At 42.9% G+C, this 21632-nt stretch overlaps 1 protein-coding gene across 4 annotated transcripts in view; it reads left to right on the top strand.

Moving 5' to 3' along the window:
• The first annotated feature begins 1850 nt into the window (after window positions 1–1850).
• ACAD9 (acyl-CoA dehydrogenase family member 9) overlaps window positions 1851–21632 on the top strand; it is a 37346-nt gene continuing 17564 nt past the window's right edge. For 2 of the 4 annotated variants that reach the window (XM_081066424.1, XM_081066423.1), the window contains exons 1-7: window positions 1851–2074; window positions 6244–6337; window positions 13097–13198; window positions 17775–17881; window positions 18830–18930; window positions 19815–19893; window positions 20915–21089. In XM_081066424.1, the coding sequence (XP_080922550.1) occupies window positions 1928–2074; window positions 6244–6337; window positions 13097–13198; window positions 17775–17881; window positions 18830–18930; window positions 19815–19893; window positions 20915–21089 (805 nt within the window). In that variant the 5' untranslated portion in view covers window positions 1851–1927. The remainder of the gene's footprint in view (window positions 2075–6243; window positions 6338–13096; window positions 13199–17774; window positions 17882–18829; window positions 18931–19814; window positions 19894–20914; window positions 21090–21632) is intronic. The other 2 variants (XM_081066426.1, XM_081066425.1) reach the window with 1 other exon arrangement.

The raw sequence follows: 21632 nt of genomic DNA, 5'->3' as shown, positions 1-21632 counted from the left end.
TAAACTTAGAAACCGGCATAGAACTCTAAACCTCTTTTTCCACTGTACACACTACTTGAGTACTTACAAATCATGCTTTAATTTATTTCTAATTTTTGTTTTGGAAACTGTATGCCACTGAAATTCTCACTTGCTTAACTTAAGTGAGACCTCTGTACACTAAACAGGAACTGACACATTATCAGATTACTTGATTGATTTGACATTTGTTTTGGCAAAAATGTATAGCAGCTCAAGATTGAAACCCACGTTTTGCAATATCACTTTTCTTTGTTTCACCCCCCTCCCCAGGTTAATTCACAAAGGCAGCAGTTTCCAAATGCCTTCTTGCAAAGCTCTATTTTGAAATAGACAAATATTGATCACTGATGAAGAAACCAGACGATAAACCTTTGCAAGTCAAAGAAAAGACAAAATAAAAAACAAGTTGCAGAAGATGCTTGCAAATACACTGCAACCAATAAAGTTTTTGAGCTCTTTCCCCGATGTTATATCAAGTTTTTACTCAAACACGTAAACATTTTATTGGGCCAGGCATAGCACCATTGAGATGAAGGAGATTTCATTCAACTCCTGTTCTCCAGGAGTTGCCATAATGAAGGCAAAAAGCATTTTCCAACACTGTGGTAAATGCTACAGTCAGGGTACAAGTACAATGAGAGGTAAGCAGAGAGAATAATCTTCCTGGAGGAGGCTGACATAAGACCACTAGAGAGTGCACACTTGGCCTGATTCATCGCTGGGCTCTGCGGTGTCTCCGAGATGCCAGGTCCTCCTCCCTGGGCCCTAATGACTTTCTGGACCTATTCCACCAATTATTGTTCCACCCCTTCTCGGTTCCCTCTGAAGCTTCTCTTCCTTTGCCTGCGCTTTTAAATTGGTGTTTCCTAGGTACAGTTGTAACTCACAGGATTTTATCCAAACCTCTCTCCTGCAGAACATCACTTTTCTTTTTCCCTACACACACACACACACACACACACACACACACACAGTGGTACCTCAGTTTTCGAACGTAATCCGTTCCGGAAGACCATTCGCGTTCTGAAACATTCGAAAACCGAGGCATGGTTTCCCCATAGAAAGTAATGCAAAATGGATTAATCCGTTCCAGACCTTTAAAATCAACCCCTAAAACTGTAAATTTAGCATGAATGTTACTACCTAATGATACCATAGATCCATAAAATGTACGGCATTCGTAAACTGAAATGTTTGTCAATGGAGACGTTGGAAAACCGAGGTGCCCCTGGGGTGACAATGATATGCACACATGTGTTAAGAGGTGTTATGTATGCTCAAGCACAGTTTGCCAGAATCAGAAGTCTCTGGACACTGAAGGTAACCAGGTAACCACCTTGAGCACCTCTTGTAATTGCATACGTCAAATGCGACTTACATTCATCTTTTGTTATCGTTATACATTATTACAATTTAGTTTTTTTTCCTTTCTGAAAATGTGTATACATTTTTTATTACATACATATAATCAAAACAAAACGAATTCTCACCAAGCCACCATCCACTTTAAAACCGTAACATTACCCGTACTGTGGGTTCCCTTCCAGAGGTAATATCGTGAAATTTCCCCATTCCCTTGCTTTTCTTTAGTTTTACAACGGCCTTGTCGCTCCACTTGGCAAGAGGGAGGTAAACGGAGGCAGGCAGACCGCTGCTCACGCGCCGGCGCCCACAAAAATCACAAAGCCCCCCTCGCCAGCACCGCCAGCAGCCAGGAAAGCACAACCATCCAGATGGCAGCGGCCGGCCCCTCCCATCTGGGGGCGGCGGGGGCGGGGCGGCGGCTGCTCAGGCGCGTTGGCGGGCGGCGCGGGCCACTGACGTCATCCGGCGGCGCGGCCGGCGCACGTGACTGAGGCGCGGAGGAGAAGGTGCTGGCGGTCGCCGCGTGGGCATTTCCGGCAGCATGAGTTGTGGCGGGCTCTGGCGAAGGGCCGTGGCGGCGCGCTCCTGCAGGGCTCTGCTGGCCGGTGCCGGGCGCCCGCGCCCGCTGAGCACCAGTCGGACGAGCCGGGCCTTCGCCAAGGAGCTCTTCCTGGGCAAACTCGAGAAGGTAAGGCCCAGCGTGGGCCCACTCGGGCCCTCTGCCGCCTGCGCTTTGTCCTGATCAGGAGACACCGGGATCAAGCTGTGCCCGTGTCCGCACAGCTGGGGCGCAGGCGTGCTAACACTGCAGGCTCCTGGGTCCCGTGAAATCACGGGCATTTTTCTAGGGAAAGGAAAGAGTCTTTCCAGGGCGGGGGCCCCGAGCACTTACGGTTTTGACAAGCGTTCCATTTAATTCCTGTCCCGTCAGTTCTGGAAACACTGGGCCAGGCGATGCGACCCTCAGCTCAGCGACCTGGCCGCCGCTGTGCGGGGCGCCCTCGCCGAGTCCTACACGCGGCTCGGGCCGCGGCTCCCGCCCGGCCTCCGGCGGCCCGAGGCGCCCCCAGCTGGGAGCGCGCCTCGCCGGCCACTCAGCTCCCTCTGCGGCGGGCCCCACGCTGCCTCCGCACCCCGCCCCTCCACGGTGGCGCCACCCAGTGGTGACCCAGATCGTGCCCAGCGGTAGCCGCTTGCTTAGGAAGCATTCAGCATCCTCTTACAGCAGGAAGACTTGGGTTTGACCTTGGTTCTGAGCCTCAGTTCTTTGAGCCTTAAAAAAGCAGCTCGTGATGTATTCTGTCTCACAGATGTGTTGTAACGCCCCCATGAAACATACAGTGTGTGGACATGCTTTTTAGACTGTAAGGTGCCGTGCAGATGCAGAAGGCAGCAGAATAGGGAGTAAATGCTAGCTTCAACACTTGCTAGTCTACGTGCCTGGTACTTACCTCCTCCTAAACATGCTTCGCAAACCAAAGGGGAAAAATTGCGTAAAGTGCTTTGAGCTTGGCTGAAACGTTGGCTGATACTGTATCACTTAAGGAGTTATTCCCTGGTTTTCCTTTGGAACATTCCTCTAAGGTTGCAGGCATTACAGATGCAGAAGCAGACACTCAGACTCACAGTGGTGTGCTCTGGTCGGAAGTATACAAACTCTGGCTTTAAGGTGTAGGAAACCGTTTTCCCCACAACCTGAGGCTGTGTGGTGCTGTATGCTGGGACCTCATGCCTCGCCTCAGCACAGTTAAGAAAGAAGACAAGTCATTCATGCTTTTCTTTTTCCAAACCTTTGACACCTCCCTCCCCCATCCTCACTCTGAGCTGTCAGCTTTGCTTCCTATTTCACTGAGAAAATACATGCAGTCAGGTGACAACATCCACCATAACACTTAGCCACTCCTTCCTGTGCTCTATGACACCGTATGGGCTGCATTCTCTTACTGTGGGTGAACCGTCTGCTCACAGAAAAGGCCAAGCACGTCACTATACCTCATGTCTTCTCACCTACTCAGGGCATTGACCCAGTAATTCTGTCCTTTCTCGTCTACATCATCAGTTGTTCCTTCTCTGCTGCATCTTGAACTCACAGCATTCAGGCTTTTGTCCTGAATAATCTACTTATGCTCTCATGAAAGTCCGTAGTGACCTTTGTGTCATCACATCTAGAGATCTGTTGTCTGTCCTCATCTTACTTGAGCCATCATTGGCATCTAACACAGTTTATCACTCTGGCTTCTAAAAAACTATTCTCTCCTAGTTTTTCCATCTGCTTTACTGACTGATCCTTTGCACTTTTTTACTTTTTCTTTCTTAGCTCCTTGACCTCTAAACATTGGCCAACATTTTCAACTAGCCCAGTTGGAGGTGGAGTTTTTTAGGACTCAGTCTGTAGACTTCTACAATCCCACATTGGATGATCTAATTTAGTATTGTGGCTTTAAATACCATCAATATGCTGATGTCTCAAATTTATTTCTCCAGTGCAGATTTTTCCCCTGAAGTCCAGACTCTTTTTTATATCTACCTTTCTAACAAAAGCTTCACTTAGGTGTGAATAGGCATCTCAAATTTAGCATATCCAAAACTGAGTTCCTGGTCTCCCCACCCAACCCCGTTCCTTCTACCAGCCTTCTTAATCATAAATGGTTAATCTACTGTTCAACTTGTTCAGGCCAAATACCTGGAGTTGCTTTGATGCCTCTTATTCTCATAATCCACAGCTAATCTGACAGCACATCCTGTTTTCTCTGCCTTATATGTAGAATCTGACTGCGTTTAAGCACCTGTACCACTGTTTCCCTGGTTTAGGTCACCATCATCTCTCGCAGCATTATTGGGGTTTGAGCAGGCGTGTGGCATCTGAGATGCCTAGAATTTCAGAACAGAAAGAGACCTTCAAGATCATCTAGACCAGTAGTTGTCAAACTGCCTTCAGGTGGATCCTCGTTATTCATGGGAGTCTCCCTGGGGCTACTGCTGGGACCAGTGGGAAGCTGAGTAGGAGACATTTGGGTGATCTTTCTCCCCCTCTGCAGTCTCAACCAGAGCAGCTTGACTTTCATTTACGTATTTGGTGTCTGCATTAGATGTAACTAAAAAATATGTTTTACTACTTTAAAAAATTTGGAAGCGCTGATGGGAATTAAACCCAGCACCCATGAGGCACCCCGTTTAGTTTATGAACACTGATAGAAGAGATTTGTCCTTTCATGCATGGAGAGCTCTCTCCCTGCAGCAGTTAGCCTTTGGTTGTACTTGAGGGCCATCTGGTTCCAAGGCTGTTCTCTTTTCTTTTTTGGAGTGCTCACTGGTACCAGGATTATCTTACAATCTTCCTCTAACATAGCTCATTGCACAAGGCCTGGGTGAACCCATGGGCTTGTGAAGTCCAGAGCAGTGGGTTGAGCATCTGTATTTCAGCTAACGAGCTGGCTTTGTTCTGAGAGGCTTCAGAGTGATTAGAGTCGTAGCATATTTTCCTCCTAGACAGTCTAGAACAGGGTCAGAAATGGCATGGAGGCAGGAATTCCTTTAAAGTCAGCTATCACTTTTGGATAGGGACCCATCTACAAGCCTTTAGTCGTGGAGCCTGAGAGGAGAAAAGAGACTTGGGAGTATGTTACTAGAGAGGACAGTCTGTGGTGACCGACTGCATGTCCCAGGACTGGAGAAGAAAGATTAAGGCTTCCTTTGTTCTGAACACCTTGTCTGGAGACACTTGGTGAGAGGTGCCATGAGGAAAGACAGGACTCCTGAGGTCTGGCAACTCATGATCTGGGACACCATTTTTCAGCAGCTGTGAGTCTAAATCCAAATACTCATGTCATACTGGCAGTGCTATCTGGGGCCCCAAAAGCTCGAGGGACTAAGGATACAGTGGGATGATTTTAGGCAAGATACAGTGATGGGCCAGTGAGGAATCCTTCGGCCAGTCAGAAATATTGGCTACTCATTGGATTGATACGGAGATTTGAAGCTAATTTGTTTTCCATGGTGTGAAGTAGAGGTAAGAGCAAGTATTTGTCACAAATACAGTTACTTTATGTTCCAGGACTTATGACCTCTTTTGAGCCTCACAGCTACCTTCTGAGGTATCTGTAACAGAAGGGAAACTGACACTGAAAAAGGCTGTGTGACTTACACAAGTCATACATCTAAGAAGTGGCAGCGTCAGGGCTGAATTCAGGTTGATCTGGCTCAACAGCTGGGCCTCCTCCAATGACCTTCTTACTTTGTATTTTTGGCACAAGTAGCAGATGTCATCTAGCAGGGAGGACAGAGGCTGGAATATTCAGCTGGCTGAGAACCTGGCAAGATGTCAGACCTTGTAAACACAGTATGCAGCATCTTTGAACCTACAAAATAACAAATGTAAAATTTTACATTTTAGTAATGAGCTTTCACACCAATTATCTTCCATGATTCTGACAATGACCTTGAATAAATATTACCTGCATGTTATTGGTGAGGAAATGGAGATGTGGAGAGGTAAAGCGATTTGGCCACATAATAAGTAAGCTGCAAATCAAGGAACAGAGCTCAGGGCTTTGAAATGTTTAGTCTAAGGCTCTGTTTCATGGGAAAATCATCATGACTTATTGATAAGGAAAGCTGATCAAAATCGGGAATAAACCTGCTTGAGATACAGAGGACGAGGCTGTATCTAGGTGGTGGAGTCTAACATACAATTCTTGTATCTTAAATACCTTCTGGAAGTTGCTTTGTAATTCCTTCAATGAGTAATGCCCTGTCTACCAGATATGGACTCTAAGAAATCTGTGTCCCTTTTCACTGATATCACCACTATGGAAAGTTCCTAAAAATTAATTTTTATTAAGTGTTTATTATTTTTAGAAAGAAGTTTTCCCATTTCCAGAAGTTAGCCAAGATGAACTTAATGAAATCAATCAATTTGTGGGACCCATAGAAAAATTCTTTACTGAAGAGGGTATGTATGAATTTCTTTATCATTACCATATCCATTATAAGGGCAATGCTTTGATATTTATGTTAGAAGCAGTATACACAGGGGAAGCTCTCTTGAGTGTCATTAAACATGGGGAAATAGTATCTATTGATAACACGAGATATGATCAAGAAATACGGTGAATGTTTAAATTTAAAAAATTTACTACAGTAAAAGACACATTGCCATTAGTGCCATTCAAAATACTTCCCCTCACTTTGAACACACTTATCCCATTGTTCTTGCCACTTTCTGAAGCAGTTCTGGAAGTCATCCTTTGTGAGTGTCTTTAGTTGTGCTGTCGTGGCTGCCTTGATGTCTTGAATTGATTCAAATTTTTACCTTTTATGGTAATTTTGATTTGGGGGAAGAGCCAGAAGCCGCACGGTGCCAGATCTGGTGAATAAGGTGGATGAGGACACATTGTAATGTTTTTATTTGACAGAAATTGCCGTGCCAGAAGTGATGTGTGACACGGAGCCTTTTCATTGTGATCACAAAATATGGTGCCAAGTGCCATCCAATGGAAAGGCAGGGATCTTCAATATGGGAAGTGGTGCCTTGAACCTTAGAAACAGTGTCTGACAAGTTTCAACTTGTTCAGTGTAGTCGGTCGGGTGTGAGCTAAGGTTGAGAGAAGGTGTGTTTTAAAGTGTGCCATAAATCATGGATCATGAACAACGCATTAACACGAAATGGGCAAACTGTTTCATCCTGCATCATGACAATGCCCTGTGTCACACATCGCTTCTGGTGAAGTGTCTTTCAAATATTTTATGCATTAAAAATATTTGGTTTTGTTATTGAGTTGTAAGAAGTCTTTTTATATTGTAGATACAAGATGTTTATAAAAATTTTTCTCATAGTCATTTGTTTCACTTTTTCATTTTATTGTCTTTTAAAGAGCAAAAGTTTTAAATATGAAGTAATTTTTTTCTTTCGTAGTTCATAATTTTTGTATATGAGAAATCTGCTAAATCAAGGTTGTGATGATTTTTTGTCTATATTTTCTCTTAGGTTTATATTTTTAACTCTTAATTTTTAAATTTATAATCTATTCCCAGTTAATTTTGTTTATGATGTGAGGTCAAGTTTGAGGATGATTTCTTTGCATGTGACTATCCAATTGTTCCACAACACTTATGTAAAAATTGTCCACTTCCTATTTAATGCACTTGGTACCTTTGCCAGAAATCAACTGACCAGAGGATTCTGGGAAGATAGCAGAATAAAGTACACCAGAAATCTGTCTTCCCACCTAGACAACAATTGCACTGGCAGAATCTGTCTGATGTAACTGTTTTGGAGATCTGGAATCTTTTAGAGGTTTCCAACAACCAGGAGAAGGCTTGGACAGTAAATTGTGCTTTTATTTTGATAGATTTAAGCTCTGAGCACACTAGCAGCTACTCATTCCTTGCCTCAGCCCCAAAGCAGCCAGCTGTGAATTTATTTTTGGAGCAGCTTGCACATAGCTTGTGGGAGCCAGATTAGACAAAAGGACTCTGCCCATAAAATATTAGGGACCTGTGTTTTGATTGCTGCTTCTGATAACAGAGGTGCAAAGAGGCAGAGGCCACTGTCTTTGCACCTACTCTGCATTGTCCCTACTCTGCATTCACCCATCCCCCTCTGGCTGAAATGACTTCCAGGGGATTTAAGAGACTGCCCCCCCCCGCCCCCCCGGCCATCTTCATTTTTCTTTTCTCTATTTTGTGAACCAGATTGAAGACAAGGACATTCAAAAGCAACCACATATATGGGGGGAATTAGAAAGTTGTCATGCATGCTCAGGGAAAGTTGCAAGCTCAGAGAAGGCCTGAGAATTTAAATTTATACCTTTGGCTGATCCTCGGCACAGACTTAGCCCACAACAGTTAAAAACAGCAACAACAAAAAGCAACACGACCAAAATCACAAAACAACAAAAACAAAACCAATATATGGGAGTACATGAAACCAAATGCTTCTTCACAGCAAAGAAACAATTGGCAAAATGAAATGGCAACTTATAGAATGGGAGAAAATATTTGCAAACCAAATGTCAGATAAGGGGTTAATATCCAAAACATACAAAGAACTCATACAACTCAATAACAACAACAACAACAAATGATTAAAAAATAGAGGAACTAAATAGACATTTTTCCAAAGAAAATATCCAAATGGCTAACAGGAACAGTGAAAAGATGCTTAGCATCATGAATCATCAGGGAAATGCAAATTAAAACCAAAGTGAAATATTACCTGACTCTGTTAGAATGCATATTATCATCAAGAAGATAAAACATAACAAGTGATGAGAAAAGAGAACCCTCATACACTGTTGGTGGGAATGTAAATTGATGCAGCCACTATGGAAAATGGATTTCTCAAAATATTAAAAATAGAACTACTGTAAGATCCACTACAGCCTATATACCCAAAGGAAATGAAAATAGGATATTGAAGAGATATGTTTATTGCAGCATTCATGTTTATTGCAGCATTATTCATAATAGCCAAGACATGGAAATAACCTAAGTGCCTGTTAACAGAAAGTGCCTTTCCAACAGATGAATGGAAAATATGTGCACACACACACACACAAATACACACACACAGTGGAATATTATTAAGACACAAGAAAGAAGGAATTTCTGCTGTTTGTAACACTATAGAGGGACCTTGAGGACCTTATGTTAAATGAGATAAGTCAGAGAAAGAAAGAAACTGTATGGTATCACTTATACGAGGTCTGACAGGTTCACAAACTCATTCTAAAAAAAGTGCTACATATCTCATTGCTGAATATCACTATGGTCACATCTGAAGTACTCCCCTTGGGAAGCTATGCTCCAACGCCAGCACATAGTCCACCCTTCAAAGCAATTTCGGAATACTTTTTCTGGAATGGCCATCAGAGCTGTTGTTGTATTACCCTTGATGTCCTGAATGTCCCCAAAAACTACTTTTTATTTTCTGCATGATTTAAGAGACTGATACATTTAAAATGTTAGTCTAAAAGCTAGTATCATTATAACTTTGATTTGTAACTCCACATTTTATTTTCTGTTAAGAGGATAATGCATGTAAAATAATTATCTGTGTTTGGATACAATGTTGTAAAGATGTAATTTTGTGACGTCAATAAGAGAAAGGGATAAGGATGGAGCCATTAAAGGAACAGAATTGTAGTATGTTATTGAAGTTAAGCTGGTATAAACTCAAATTACAGTATATAACTTTAGCATGTTAACATACTCCTCGTAGTAATCATAAAAAATAGCTGAAGAATATACACAAAGGGAAATGAGAAAGGAATTTAAACGTTTCACTGCAAAAAAATCAATAAACACAGAAGAAGACAGGAATGCAAGAAATGAAGGACAAAAAAGTTATAAAGCATATAGAAAACAAATAGCAAAATAACAGAAGTAAGTTTCTCATTAGTAACTATTTTAAAAGTAAATGGATTAAACTGTCCAATCAAAAGACAGGTTGTCAGAATGGATTAAAAACAAAAAAACATGATCTAATTCTATAGGAGACTTACTTTAGATTCAAAGACACAGATTGGTTGTCAGGTTAAATAGGTAAATGTAAGATAGTATATATAAAGAATGGAATATTAACCTTTGAAAGGAAGAAAGTTCTGACCCCTTGAATGAACCGTGAGGACTAAGTGAAATAAGCCAATCACAAAAAGATAAATTACCGTGATTTCACTTACATGAGTTACTTAGAGTAGTCAAATTCATAAAGACAGAAAGTAGGATGGTGGTTTCCAGGGACTAGGGGAAGGTGGAAATGAGAATCTGTTGTTTAATGGGCAGTATAGAGTTTCATTTTGGGAAGATGAAAAAAGCTCTGGAGATGGATAGTGGTGAATGGTTGCACAATAATATGAATGTACTTAATACCAGTGAATTACGATGTTTCCCCGAAAATAAGACTTAGCCGGACAGTCAGCTCTAATGCGTCTTTTGGAACAAATTGTCCAGTTAATCCAATTTGGAACAAATTGTCCATAACTGATTGTCCAGTTATGTCTTATTTTCGGGGAAATATGGTATATACTTAAAAAAAGTTAAGATAGTAGATTTTATGTTATGTATATTTAGCACGATATTAAAAATTGGAAAGAAATCATTTGACCATTGATGTGTGGGTTTATTTCTCAATCCTTTGTTCTGTTGATCTGTTTGTCGATCTTTATGCAAATATTACATTGTCTTCTACTGACCTTTGTAATAAGGCTTGAATCCAGATAGTTGTTGTTTTCTAAAGTTGTTTTGGCTTCTCTAGGTCCGTTGCTTTTCCTTATAAATTTTAGCATCAGCTTTTCAAATTCAACAGAAAGACCTATTTGTGTAATGGTTGGGATTGTAAGAAGTCTATAAATTAGTTTAATGGAGAATTAAGATTAAGACAATATTGAATCTTCTGATCCATGATTATGGTATATCTCTCCATTTATTTGGTTCTTATTTGATTTCTCAACAGCATTTTGTGTGTAGTTGTCAATTTTTGTCAAGTTTTTTGATGATTTATCAAATTATACTTAACATTTTTGATGGTTTATAAAACATCTATAAGTATTTAAATTTTTTGATATTGCTTTAAATTGTGTTTTTTAAATTTCAGTTTCTCATTGTTGCTAGTGTATAGATATACAATTGATTGTTTAAAAATTATTTTTACAGTGTGTGGAATTCCACTTTTTTCAGTATCTGTTTCTATTTATGGAATTTTTCTTTAGAATATGCATTTTGTTCATTTCTTTAGTAAAATTCACATTTACTAAAGGACATTTAGGATGTGTAAACAAGAGGGAAAAAATGTCACACATTCTGTCATAGTTTTTGTTGAAAATCAATTTAGTTGGACTTTCAGCAAATGTGGGTGTTTCATTGGGGATTTCTTAGAAACCTCGGGGTTATTTCCATTAAATTTAATATATGTGTAATATGATAACATTTGTTTGTTTGAAAACCTTTATGTTGAGATAATTGTAGATTCACACGTAGTTGTAAGAAACAACTCAGAGATCAATTGTATCCTTCCCCCAGTTTCCCCCAGGGCATAACTTTATAGTATGCCTTTTGCAGCATCACAACCAGGAAATTGATATCAATCCCACCTTCTTCAGATGTCACCAGTTGTAGCATGTACTGATGTGTGTGTGTGTACTTCCCCAGTTTTATCCTGTGTAGATTAATGTCACAGCCGCCACAACCAGGTGCAGAGAGGCTGCATCCCAAGGCCCCTTCATGCTGTCCTTTTACATCCAGCCTTCTTGCCCCTCCCCTCCCCCAACCTCTGGCAACTACTAACCTGTGCTTCATTTTTATTTCAAGAATTTTGTATTAATGGATCCACATAGTATGTACACTTTTGGGATTGCCTTTTTTCACTCAGCATAATTCTCCTACAAGTTGCCATATGTATCAATGGTTTATTCTCTTTTATTTTTCAGTAGCATTCCATGGATTACCTGTGGATTACCACAGTTTGTTGACTATTCTAATGTTGAAGTATATCTGGGTTGTTTTCACTTTGGGGACTTCCATGAATAAAACTGCTGTGTACATCTGTGTACAAGTTTTTGTGTGGACGTGTTTTCATTTCTCTGGGATAAATGCTCAGTATTACAATTGTTGGGTCCTAAGGTACTTGTGTGTTTAGTTTTTTAAGAAAATACCAAATTATTTTCAAAGTGATTGTACTGCTTTATAGTCCCACCAACAATGTGTAGTTTATCTAGTTTGTGTGTCTTTTTGCCAAGATTTGGTGTTATTGTTTTTTGTTTGTCTATTTTCTACCCATGCTGATAGCTGTGGAGTGATAGCTCACTGTAATTTTAATTTGCGTTTCCCTAATGGGAAATGATGTTGAACATTTTTTTTATGTATATAGTTGTTCTCTTTATTCGAGGTCTGGCAATTAAGCTTGCAAACTTGTTGCAATGATGTTGTTAACCTTTTTTTGATATCAGAGTGATTATTCATTATGAATTTGTACCAACTGGACAAACAGTTAACCGAGCTTACTATTTGGAAAAGCTGCAAAGGCTGCGTGAAAAAGTTAGATCATCTGAACTTTTCGCCGACAATTCATGGCTCTTGCATCACGACAATGCACCAGCTCACAGGGCACTGTCTGTGAGGGAATTTTTAACCAGTAAACAAATAATTATTGGAACAGCCTCTCTACGCACCTGATCTGGCCCCCAATGACTTCCTTCTTTACCCGAAGATAAAGGCAGATATTTTGATGACATTCAAGACATCAAGGGTAATATAACGACAGCTCTGATGGCCATTCCAGAAAAAGAGTTCCAAAATTGCTTTGAAGGGTGGACTAGGCGCTGGCGTCGGTGCGTAGCTTCCCAAGGGGAGTCCTTTGAAGGTGACCATAATGATATTCAGCAGTGAGGTATGTAGCACTTTTTCTAGGATGAGTTCACAAACTTTACTGTTCGATTTCGTATTTTACTGCTGTTTTTCACAGTGAATACACCCATGTGGATAGCACCCAGATCAAGAAACAACACAACCTGTATTGGTAATTTTTTTGAAATACGATTCTTTTAGGGCTAATGAGGTAAAATTGAACACCTGATGAATAACCATGACTATACAATTTCCAGTTTTAAAGTTTGGACACTGGGATTTATACTATACAAAAATTGTTCTGTTTACTTGTATTTATATAAACATAACTTATATTTTATTTAATCAAGATTTTTTTTCTTGGTAGTGGACTCTCGAAAAATTGACCAGGAGAGAAAAATCCCAAAGGAAACATTAGAGAAACTGAAGAGCCTGGGGCTTTTTGGGATGCAAGTCCCAGAAGAATATGGTAAGTAAAGGAAACCACTCCCTCACTGGTTGGCTCTTAGGAAAGTGCTCTGTATTTGTCCACAAAAGGGTTCTGTTCAGAAAAGGTGGCCTTTAAGTGCATATGTCCAAGAACAAGCTGTAGAACCACTGGAATTAATAAAAATATCTATTGTGGGCTCAATGTGAGTGGCCAGCTGGTGAGTACGTATGGACTGGCTAAGAGGCCTGTAGGCAAAAAGAGCTGCTGAGTTCTTCACTTTCTTCCTCTAAAATGGATAAAGGACCACTTCAGGGTATCTGCTCGCTAGGTCTCTGTGGGTGGCGGAGGGGAGCGTTGTCACAGCTGAAATAGCTGATTGCAGTGTCATCTACCTGCACAGCCCTTTGGTCTGGTGGGCACAGGAATTGCCCCTAGAGCCACGTGTGCAGGGTCTCCTGGGTTTGGCTTCTGAACTAGGTACAAAGGAAGAAGGCATATGGCTGCAGGGCACAAGCTGTGTGTATCTAAGTGGGGGATTTGACCCTCAGCAACCTCGAGCTTGGCCCTGTGTCCTTTGGACCGTGCACGTTAATTCTTGGAGTGTTATAGTGATGTTTTTAGCCCCCACGTCAGAGACCTTGCCTTTCTGCTCAGGATCCCTGTGTAATTCTCCTATTATATTTGGCTAATCACTGCAGCTTGTTTTTCTTTTGCCTTATCTGGAGGTGGTTATCTCAGTTCTGTGGGATTAAAGGGACAGGCAAGCAGTGTGTGGGGGGAGAGTACTGAATAGAAAATGTTTCCAAAAGACAGCACACACTATTTTTACTCTCAGGCCCCTTTGACATAAAGCCGTGGCTCTAGGTTCTCAGCCTTGACCCTGCACCTATCTCTCTGAGCCCCCCAAGACTTTGCTGGGGGAGGCTGCGGTCAGCTTTCACCGGCTGTTGGGCAGGAGTTCATGGGAGAGAGGTGTTGGTGGTGCTTTAAGGGCTGGGCATATTTCATGGCTGTGAGCTGGTCATTTGGAGATTTTTAATATTTTGGGCATTTTCCCAGCCAGATTGTAAATTAGATTTTGCACAGCAAGTCACAGAAGCAGGAGTTTGTCTTGATGTTCTGTTTTTCTGCCCAGTTCACTTCTAGACACTAAAGTTAGGGCTGCCCTATCCCATCCCCTGCCCTAACAGCCTCAAGTTGGGGGGCCCTCAATGTCTGTAGAATAAGTTCCCTCTTGTACCCAGTCTAGAGCTGGTGCAGTCTGAGAATAGTGAAAATTTAGGAGAAACTAGTGTAATGCCTAATTTCCTTGATTCTGAGGCATATTTTAATCCGGTGAAATCTTAGTTTATATGTATGTTTATTACTTTGTTTTAAATTGTTTAATGGTGTATCTTGTCATCATGTGAAACACCTCCCATATTTCCAAATGTATTTAAAAAATTACCCCATTTCTGCAGAAGACAAAATCATCAGTGATGTTGCCACCCCTAGTTGTGGACATACAGCACAGACCACTGTGGGGAGAAGCTACACATCCTGCTTTTATTATTTTTCTCCCCTTTCGTTTGCCTCCCGCACCCACTCCAGTTCAAGCTGTTGTTTCTTAGTCTAGTGGTGTAGGACACAGCTCCCTGGCCCATGCTGGTGTTATGAGCCTTGTGCTCCCCTGGCTGAGGCAGTTGGTCACCGGTCGTTGGTTGGCCACTCAAAGCAGCCCTTGCCGGCTGCCGGCCACGCGTGATTCCTGCCGGCCACTCACGCTGACTGCCAGCCACTCATGGCAGCCCCTCTCCAGGGAGAACTGTTGTTCACAATCTTAGCTGTAGAGGGCGCAGCTCACTGGCCCACGTGGGAATCGAACCCGCCAGCTCGGTGTTAGGAGCACGGGGCTCCAACCACCTGAGCCACCGGGCTGGTCACATCCTTCTTCTTAACACAAATCTGCAGCCTTTGAGTGAGGCTGGGAGAGATTGAACTCTTCCCAGACATCTGAGACTTAGTGTTACAAGTCACAGGCAGCAGGAGAACTGTCTGCCATAGCACATGAGCTACGTCAAAGATTAGGATAGAAAGCAGGTGGGGTAGAGCTGGAGAGTGGTAGTTGGTCTGTCGGCATCTGAAAAATCAAGTGCTTGGAAAAAAACAGAAATAGCTTGAGAAAGCTGCCAGTCATAGCCAAGTTAGTAGTAGTATGTGTTTCCCCTTCCATATCATTTTAAAATCACTTCTTGATTGATGAAAGGTACTTAATTTTTCCCTCAAACAATTTCTGTGTAAAATCGGGACACATCATCTTTTTACTTCTGTATGTCTTGAATGCTAGCATGTATTGTGTGTGTGTGTGTTTGTGTGTGTGTGTACTCATGTGTGCGCCTATGTTGGTATGATATTACTCTCTATCCCTTATTTTTATGTCCCACTTCTTGGTACAAAAATGCTCTTTTCTTTCTTTCTTTTTTTTTTATTTTTTATTTTTAATTAGATTTATTGGGGTGACAATTGTTAGTAAATTTACATAGATTTCAGGTGTACAATTCTGTATTATATCATCTATAAATCCCATTGTGTGCTCACCACCCAGAGTCAGTTCTCCTTCCATCACCATATATTTGATCCCCCTTACCCTCATCACCCACCCCCCACCCCCTTACCCTCTGGTAACCACTAAATTACTGTCTGTGTCTATGAGTTTTTGTTTCTCATTTGTTTGTCTCGTTCTTTTGTTGTTTTTGGTTTATATACCACATATCAGTGAAATCATAGGGTTCTCTGCTTTTTCTGTCTGACTTATTTCACTTAGCATTATACTCTCAAGATCCATCCATGTTGTCACAAATGCTCCTATATCATCTTTCCTTAACGCCGAATAGTATTCCATTGTGTATATATACCACAACTTCTTTATCCAGTCATCTATCGAAGGACATTTTGGTTGTTTCCATGTCTTGGCCACCGTAAACAAAGCTGCAATGAACATTGGAGTACACGTGTCTCTATAGAGAAATGCTTTCAAATTCTTTGGGTAGATACCCAAGAGAGGGATTGCTGGGTCATATGGTAATTCTATTAGTAATTTCTTGAGGAACCTCCACACAGCCTTCCATAGCGGCTGCACCAGTCTGCATTCCCACCAACAGTGTATGAGAGTTCCTTTTTCTCCACAGCCTTTCCAACACTTGTTACTATTTGTCTTGTTGATGATAGCCATTCTGACTGGGGTGAGGTGATATTTCATTGTGGTTTTCATTTGCGAAATGCTCTTTTCTTTCATTAGATGATAATGATCACATTTGGGGCTTTTCTTTCTTTTTTAATCCTTCCTTGGGAAATTAAGGCAGCAGCAACTTTGTGCTCATGCCCAAGAAGTTTTGGGGAAATGTTCCCAGTGTGGAGCATTCTAAACACTGATTGGAAACCCACGTTCAGGGAAACGGAGGCCTTTCCACCAACAGGATTTCCTTCTGGGTTCTTGCGGCCAACCAGGCTGATGTGTGGCTCCTTCCTGCCCCCCAGCTCCTCCTCCACCTGCAGTCTCCACGTGCCTAACACCCCTCCCCATGTGATTGCTGTCCCCATGATTTTAATGATAACTTCCTTGGGGGAGAAACATCAGAATTTACTTTTTTAACAAACAAAACTGACTGCCTCAGTCTATGAAATAAGTAAAAGTGTTTTGATTGAAGCAGAAGTGGGGAGGGGTTGTGGTTGTACTGCAGAAGCCTGCCTTCCCGGGGTCCCCCCCTGAGCCCATGGGACTCCACTCCAGGCAGGACCACTGCTATCCCTTTAGGACCTGGCCCTTCATTTTGTGTGAGAGTGCTGTCTCCTGGGCCTGCGACAGCACATAGCCTGAGTTCAGGGCCCAGCGCTGCTACATGTTGGCTGCATGACCTGAGGCCTCATTTTATCGTTTGTAAGATGCACATAAGGCCACCAGCTAGCCACCTGTGGAAGTTGAAGATGAAATGCAAAATACATAAGTTCAGTGGAGTTTTTGTGTCTTTAATTTTGGGTTTTTTTTTATTCCAGAACAGTGATTTCCAACCAGGGTGATTTTTGTCCCCCAGGGAGACATTTGACAATGTCTAGAGACATTTTTGGTTGTCAAAACTCTGGGGGAGGTGGAATTTCTGGATTCTAGTGGATGGAGGCCCAGGACGTTGCTAAACATCCTACAGTGCACAGGACAGCCCCCCCGCAGCAAAGAGTGAGCCCAGAATCGGTGTCCTAGGGTCCACTAGGCACTGCGGATGGGATGCTGGACATGTTTCGTTTATGAAGGTCTATGTCTGTGACAGAGGTATTCACAACACTCAGTAATTTAATATAGGGTTAGGTATTTTTATATTTTTGTATTATAGATTATATTTTTATGTTAAAAACATATCTATATATGCTCATATGCCTATAAAAAGTCTGAAAGGATATACACAAAAATGCTTTTAGTAATGTGTATGGGTACTGTTTTCTTTGCAGATTTCTGTGTGGTGATTTTTCTCTAATGGTGATCTGGGAGTACGTTTACAGTCAGAAGAGACCAATAAAGTATTTGTCTTTAATGGGAGGAATTTGTGGCTGGCCCTTAAGTAAAGCTGGTCTGTTTCTTCTTCAGGTGGCCTGGGCCTCTCCAACACCATGTATGCGCGGCTAGGGGAAATCGTCAGCCTGGACGGGTCAATTGCTGTGACCCTGGCAGCACACCAGGCTATCGGCCTCAAGGTCAAGTATGGAACGCTTCCTGAAGGTCTTCTGGAGCCAGCCCGTGATGCCAGAAGACCTTCAGGAAGTGAATCGGGCTTGCTGCCTCAGGGTCTTAGAGGAAGGCTGCTGCTGGCCCCGCAGCCTGGTTCTGCGGAGCCTCACGCACAACGTGCCGTGTGTGCTCAGCCCCCACACAAGCAGCCTCCCTAGACCTCACCACTCCTCCCCTTTGGGTCTCCTCCTGTCCCCGTCACCTCTGACCCATCCTGTGGAGGCCCAGTTCTGACGCTGCTGCCTCTGTGGATCCTGCCTGCCTGTGGGCTGCAAGTGAGCCCCACCCCTGAGCTCTTCTCGCTCACTCGGGCCAGAGCGCGCCCTCCATGCTGTTGGTGCACGTGTCTTCCTCACCCCACGGGGCTTGGAGCATTTTAGAGTAGGTCCAGGGGCACACAGGTCATAGCAGTAGTCCACTTACTTGGCTTGTTTCTGCTCAAAGTAGAAACAAAAGGGAACTGAGTGAGCAGTGGGCATGGGACCCCCACCCCAAGAGCAGCCAGTGGAAACAGTGGACTGACCCACTTGGCACTGACAGTTCTGACATTGACTGTGCACCTTTATGTGGCACTAGTATTCCCACATCTTCGCGTTTTGTCATGCAAACCTCCCCCTCAGTGTGTAGATGGGGAAGGCGATGGAGGCTGAGAGGGCATATTCCTTACCCAAGGCCACCTAGCCAGGAAACAGGACTGCGATGGAAATCCCTGAGTCTGAAACCCCGGACTCCCTAGTAGTCTGGCTTCCCATACTCTCCAGCAGACCCCATTTTTACCGAAGTCTGCCAACTGTGAGCCAGGGTGTTTACTTTTGCATGAAGCAAGTATTTCCTTTAGAAGAAGCCATGTACTGCAAACACATTTCACACTCTTCTCCCTACAGCTAAAATCAGCCTGTGCATGTCTTGTTTAGGGGCTCATCTTGGCCGGCACTGAGGAGCAGAAGGCCAAGTACCTACCCAAACTGGCATCTGGAGAGCACATTGCCGCCTTCTGCCTGACCGAGCCAGCCAGGTCTGCCCCTTGATGGGAGGGGTCATGGAATGTACCTTCTAGCGTGCACTGGGAGGAGGGTCGTGGATTGCCTGAATGGATAATGATTCTGACTTCTTCCCCTCCCGAAATCTTCCAGGAGTCACCTCAACAACTTTTCCTGCCAGTTCTCTTATCTTTACTTTTTTTTAGTCTCTGTCCCAGTGAGATTTATAAATGAGATAACATACCTGACAGCACCTATTAAATGATTGTTTTATGGTTTACAACACACTGACACATGATACGCTTTCAGACCTCAAAGCCACTCTTAGAATATGTGGGGCAGCTGGTACTGTCTCCATTTTACAGATTAGAAACTGGGGTTCAATGAGGTTGTGTGATCAGATCAAGGTCACACAGCTAAGACATAATAAGGCTGGCATAGGACCCAGCACTTCTGATGGTGAGTGTGTTACTTGGACCGCACTCCATTTTGCTTACCCCCATGTGACAATCGGGTGCTCTGAACTCATCCTCATAGGACCTTAGATCAGCCTGTTTTCCGCAAACGTGTTTCCGTGTTTAAACTTAAGCCCAAGTATTCACTGCCATTTTTTTTATCTGATGTGATAAAGCAGGGGTCGACCAAGTCCAGCCTGCCACCTGTTTTTGTAAAGACAGTGTTACTGGAACATGTCTGTCTGTTTACAAACTGGCTGCCTTCATGCTCCCGTGGCAGAACTGAGGAATCGGGACAGACGTCCTGTCGCCTGTTAAGCTGAATGTAGTCTGGCCCTTTATCTTAAAAGTTTGCCAAGTCCTGTGTTAAAGTGAAGACCTCCGTATTGGGGCCCTCCAGATGCTGCTTCTTGATTCCGAGCTTCGCTGCCCTCACCTGCCTGTCCCTGTCCCTGTCCCCGCAGTGGGAGTGACGCTGCCTCCATCCAGGCCAGGGCCGTGTTAAGTGCGGACAAGAAGCACTACCTGCTCAGCGGCTCCAAGGTACAGCTCCCGGCCTCACTGGCGTCTCAGTGGTGATCGCCAGCCCACATACCCACCAGGGACAGCAGAGGGCGTACACGCCATCACCTCTTAGGCGGATGCTACTTTTCACTTTTTAGAAGAAATAGGGGCTCAGAGAGGTTCAGTGACTTGTCAGTGTCCTATGTCTCCTTAGTGGCAGAGCCAGGATTAGAGCCAAGGACTTCTGGCTCTGGAGTCTATATGCTTGCATAGTGCCAAGTACCTCCTGAGCTGCTGTTGGGTGTTTAGTCTCTAAACTTTTTGTTATGCAAAATTTGAAACGTATACAAAAGTTTAGTATAGTGAACTTCTGTGCTCCCATCGGCCAGCTTCCACAGTTATTAGCTCATGGTCGGTCCTGTTTCTGTCAACATCGCCAGCTCTGGATTGCACTCATAACTGTTTCAACGTATATTTCTAAAGGATAAGACTATTTTTTAAAAAGTCATAGTACCATTATCACATTTTAAAAAATTGGTAATAATTTCTCACTATCTAGTCAGTGTTCAGAATTCCCTGATTGTCATACCTTTTCATTTGTCAAACAATTTGCTTGAATTAAGATCCAAATAGATTCCATACATTGCAGTTTGTTGAGAAGGCTCTTAGTCTTTACCTCTCCCTCATGCTCCTCTTTCTTCCACCCCGTCTCCTTGCTCCTTTCTGCTCCCACACCCCTTTCTTGAGGAAACCCTATTGTTCGGTGCTAGAGCCTGTGCTGTCTTAGTACCATTGACTGCTACACACACACATACCCACACACACACACATACACACACACCCTCTGGTCATGTGTGTCCCTTGGGAAATAGCCTGGCTCTGGGGAGACTGGGTTGAGCCTGTCTTCTGTTCATGCAGCCTTGGCTACCCCAAAGCCAAGGGCTATACATTCTGGCCTGAAGCTTAATGGGCAACTGGAGTGTCTTGTGACAAATACGGAGCTCAGAGGTCGCTCCTAATAGTTTATTTTCCTCCAAAGTTATTTTGCTTTTTTCCTCAGGTCTGGATCACCAATGGAGGACTGGCCCATATTTTTACTGTGTTTGCTAAGACCACGGTTGTTGATTCTGACGGCTCAGTAAAAGACAAAATCACAGCATTCATAGTAGAGAGAGACTTTGGTGGAGTCACTAATGGGAAGCCTGAGGATAAGTTAGGCATCTGCGGCTCTAACAGTAAGTGTGTGTGTGTGTGTGTGTGTGTGTGTGTGTGTGTGTGTGTGTGAGAGAGAGAGAGAGAGAGAGAGAGAGAGACCTTCTAGCCCCATCCAAATGTCAAGATAAAATGAGATTTAAATAGTTTTGACTGCACTTAAGCATTTAGCAAAATCAAATTAAGCATGCCACAGTAGCTATTGTAACTAATCCTGCTATGAACACAGGGGCGCACATATCTTTTCCAACTAGTGTTTTCATTTTCTTTGCATAAATACCCAGAAGTGGAATTACTGGCTCATATGGTATATTCATTTTTAGTTTTTTGAGAAACCTCCATGTTGTTTTCCATAGTGGCTGCGCCAATTTGCAATCCCACCAACAGTGCACGAGGGTTCGCATTTCTCCACATCTTCACCAACACTTTTTTGTTGACTTATTGATGATAGCCCTGACAACTATAAGGTGGTATCTCATTGTGGTTTTTATTTGCATTTAATGATGATTAGTGATGTTGAGCATATTTTTATATGTTTGTTGGCATCTGCATGTATGTCCTCTTTG

The sequence above is a fragment of the Rhinolophus hipposideros genome, assembly GCF_964194185.1.
Source record: "Rhinolophus hipposideros genome assembly, chromosome: 2".
Taxonomy (NCBI): Eukaryota; Metazoa; Chordata; class Mammalia; order Chiroptera; family Rhinolophidae; genus Rhinolophus; species Rhinolophus hipposideros.
This window is presented reverse-complemented; position numbering and strand designations above follow the sequence as displayed.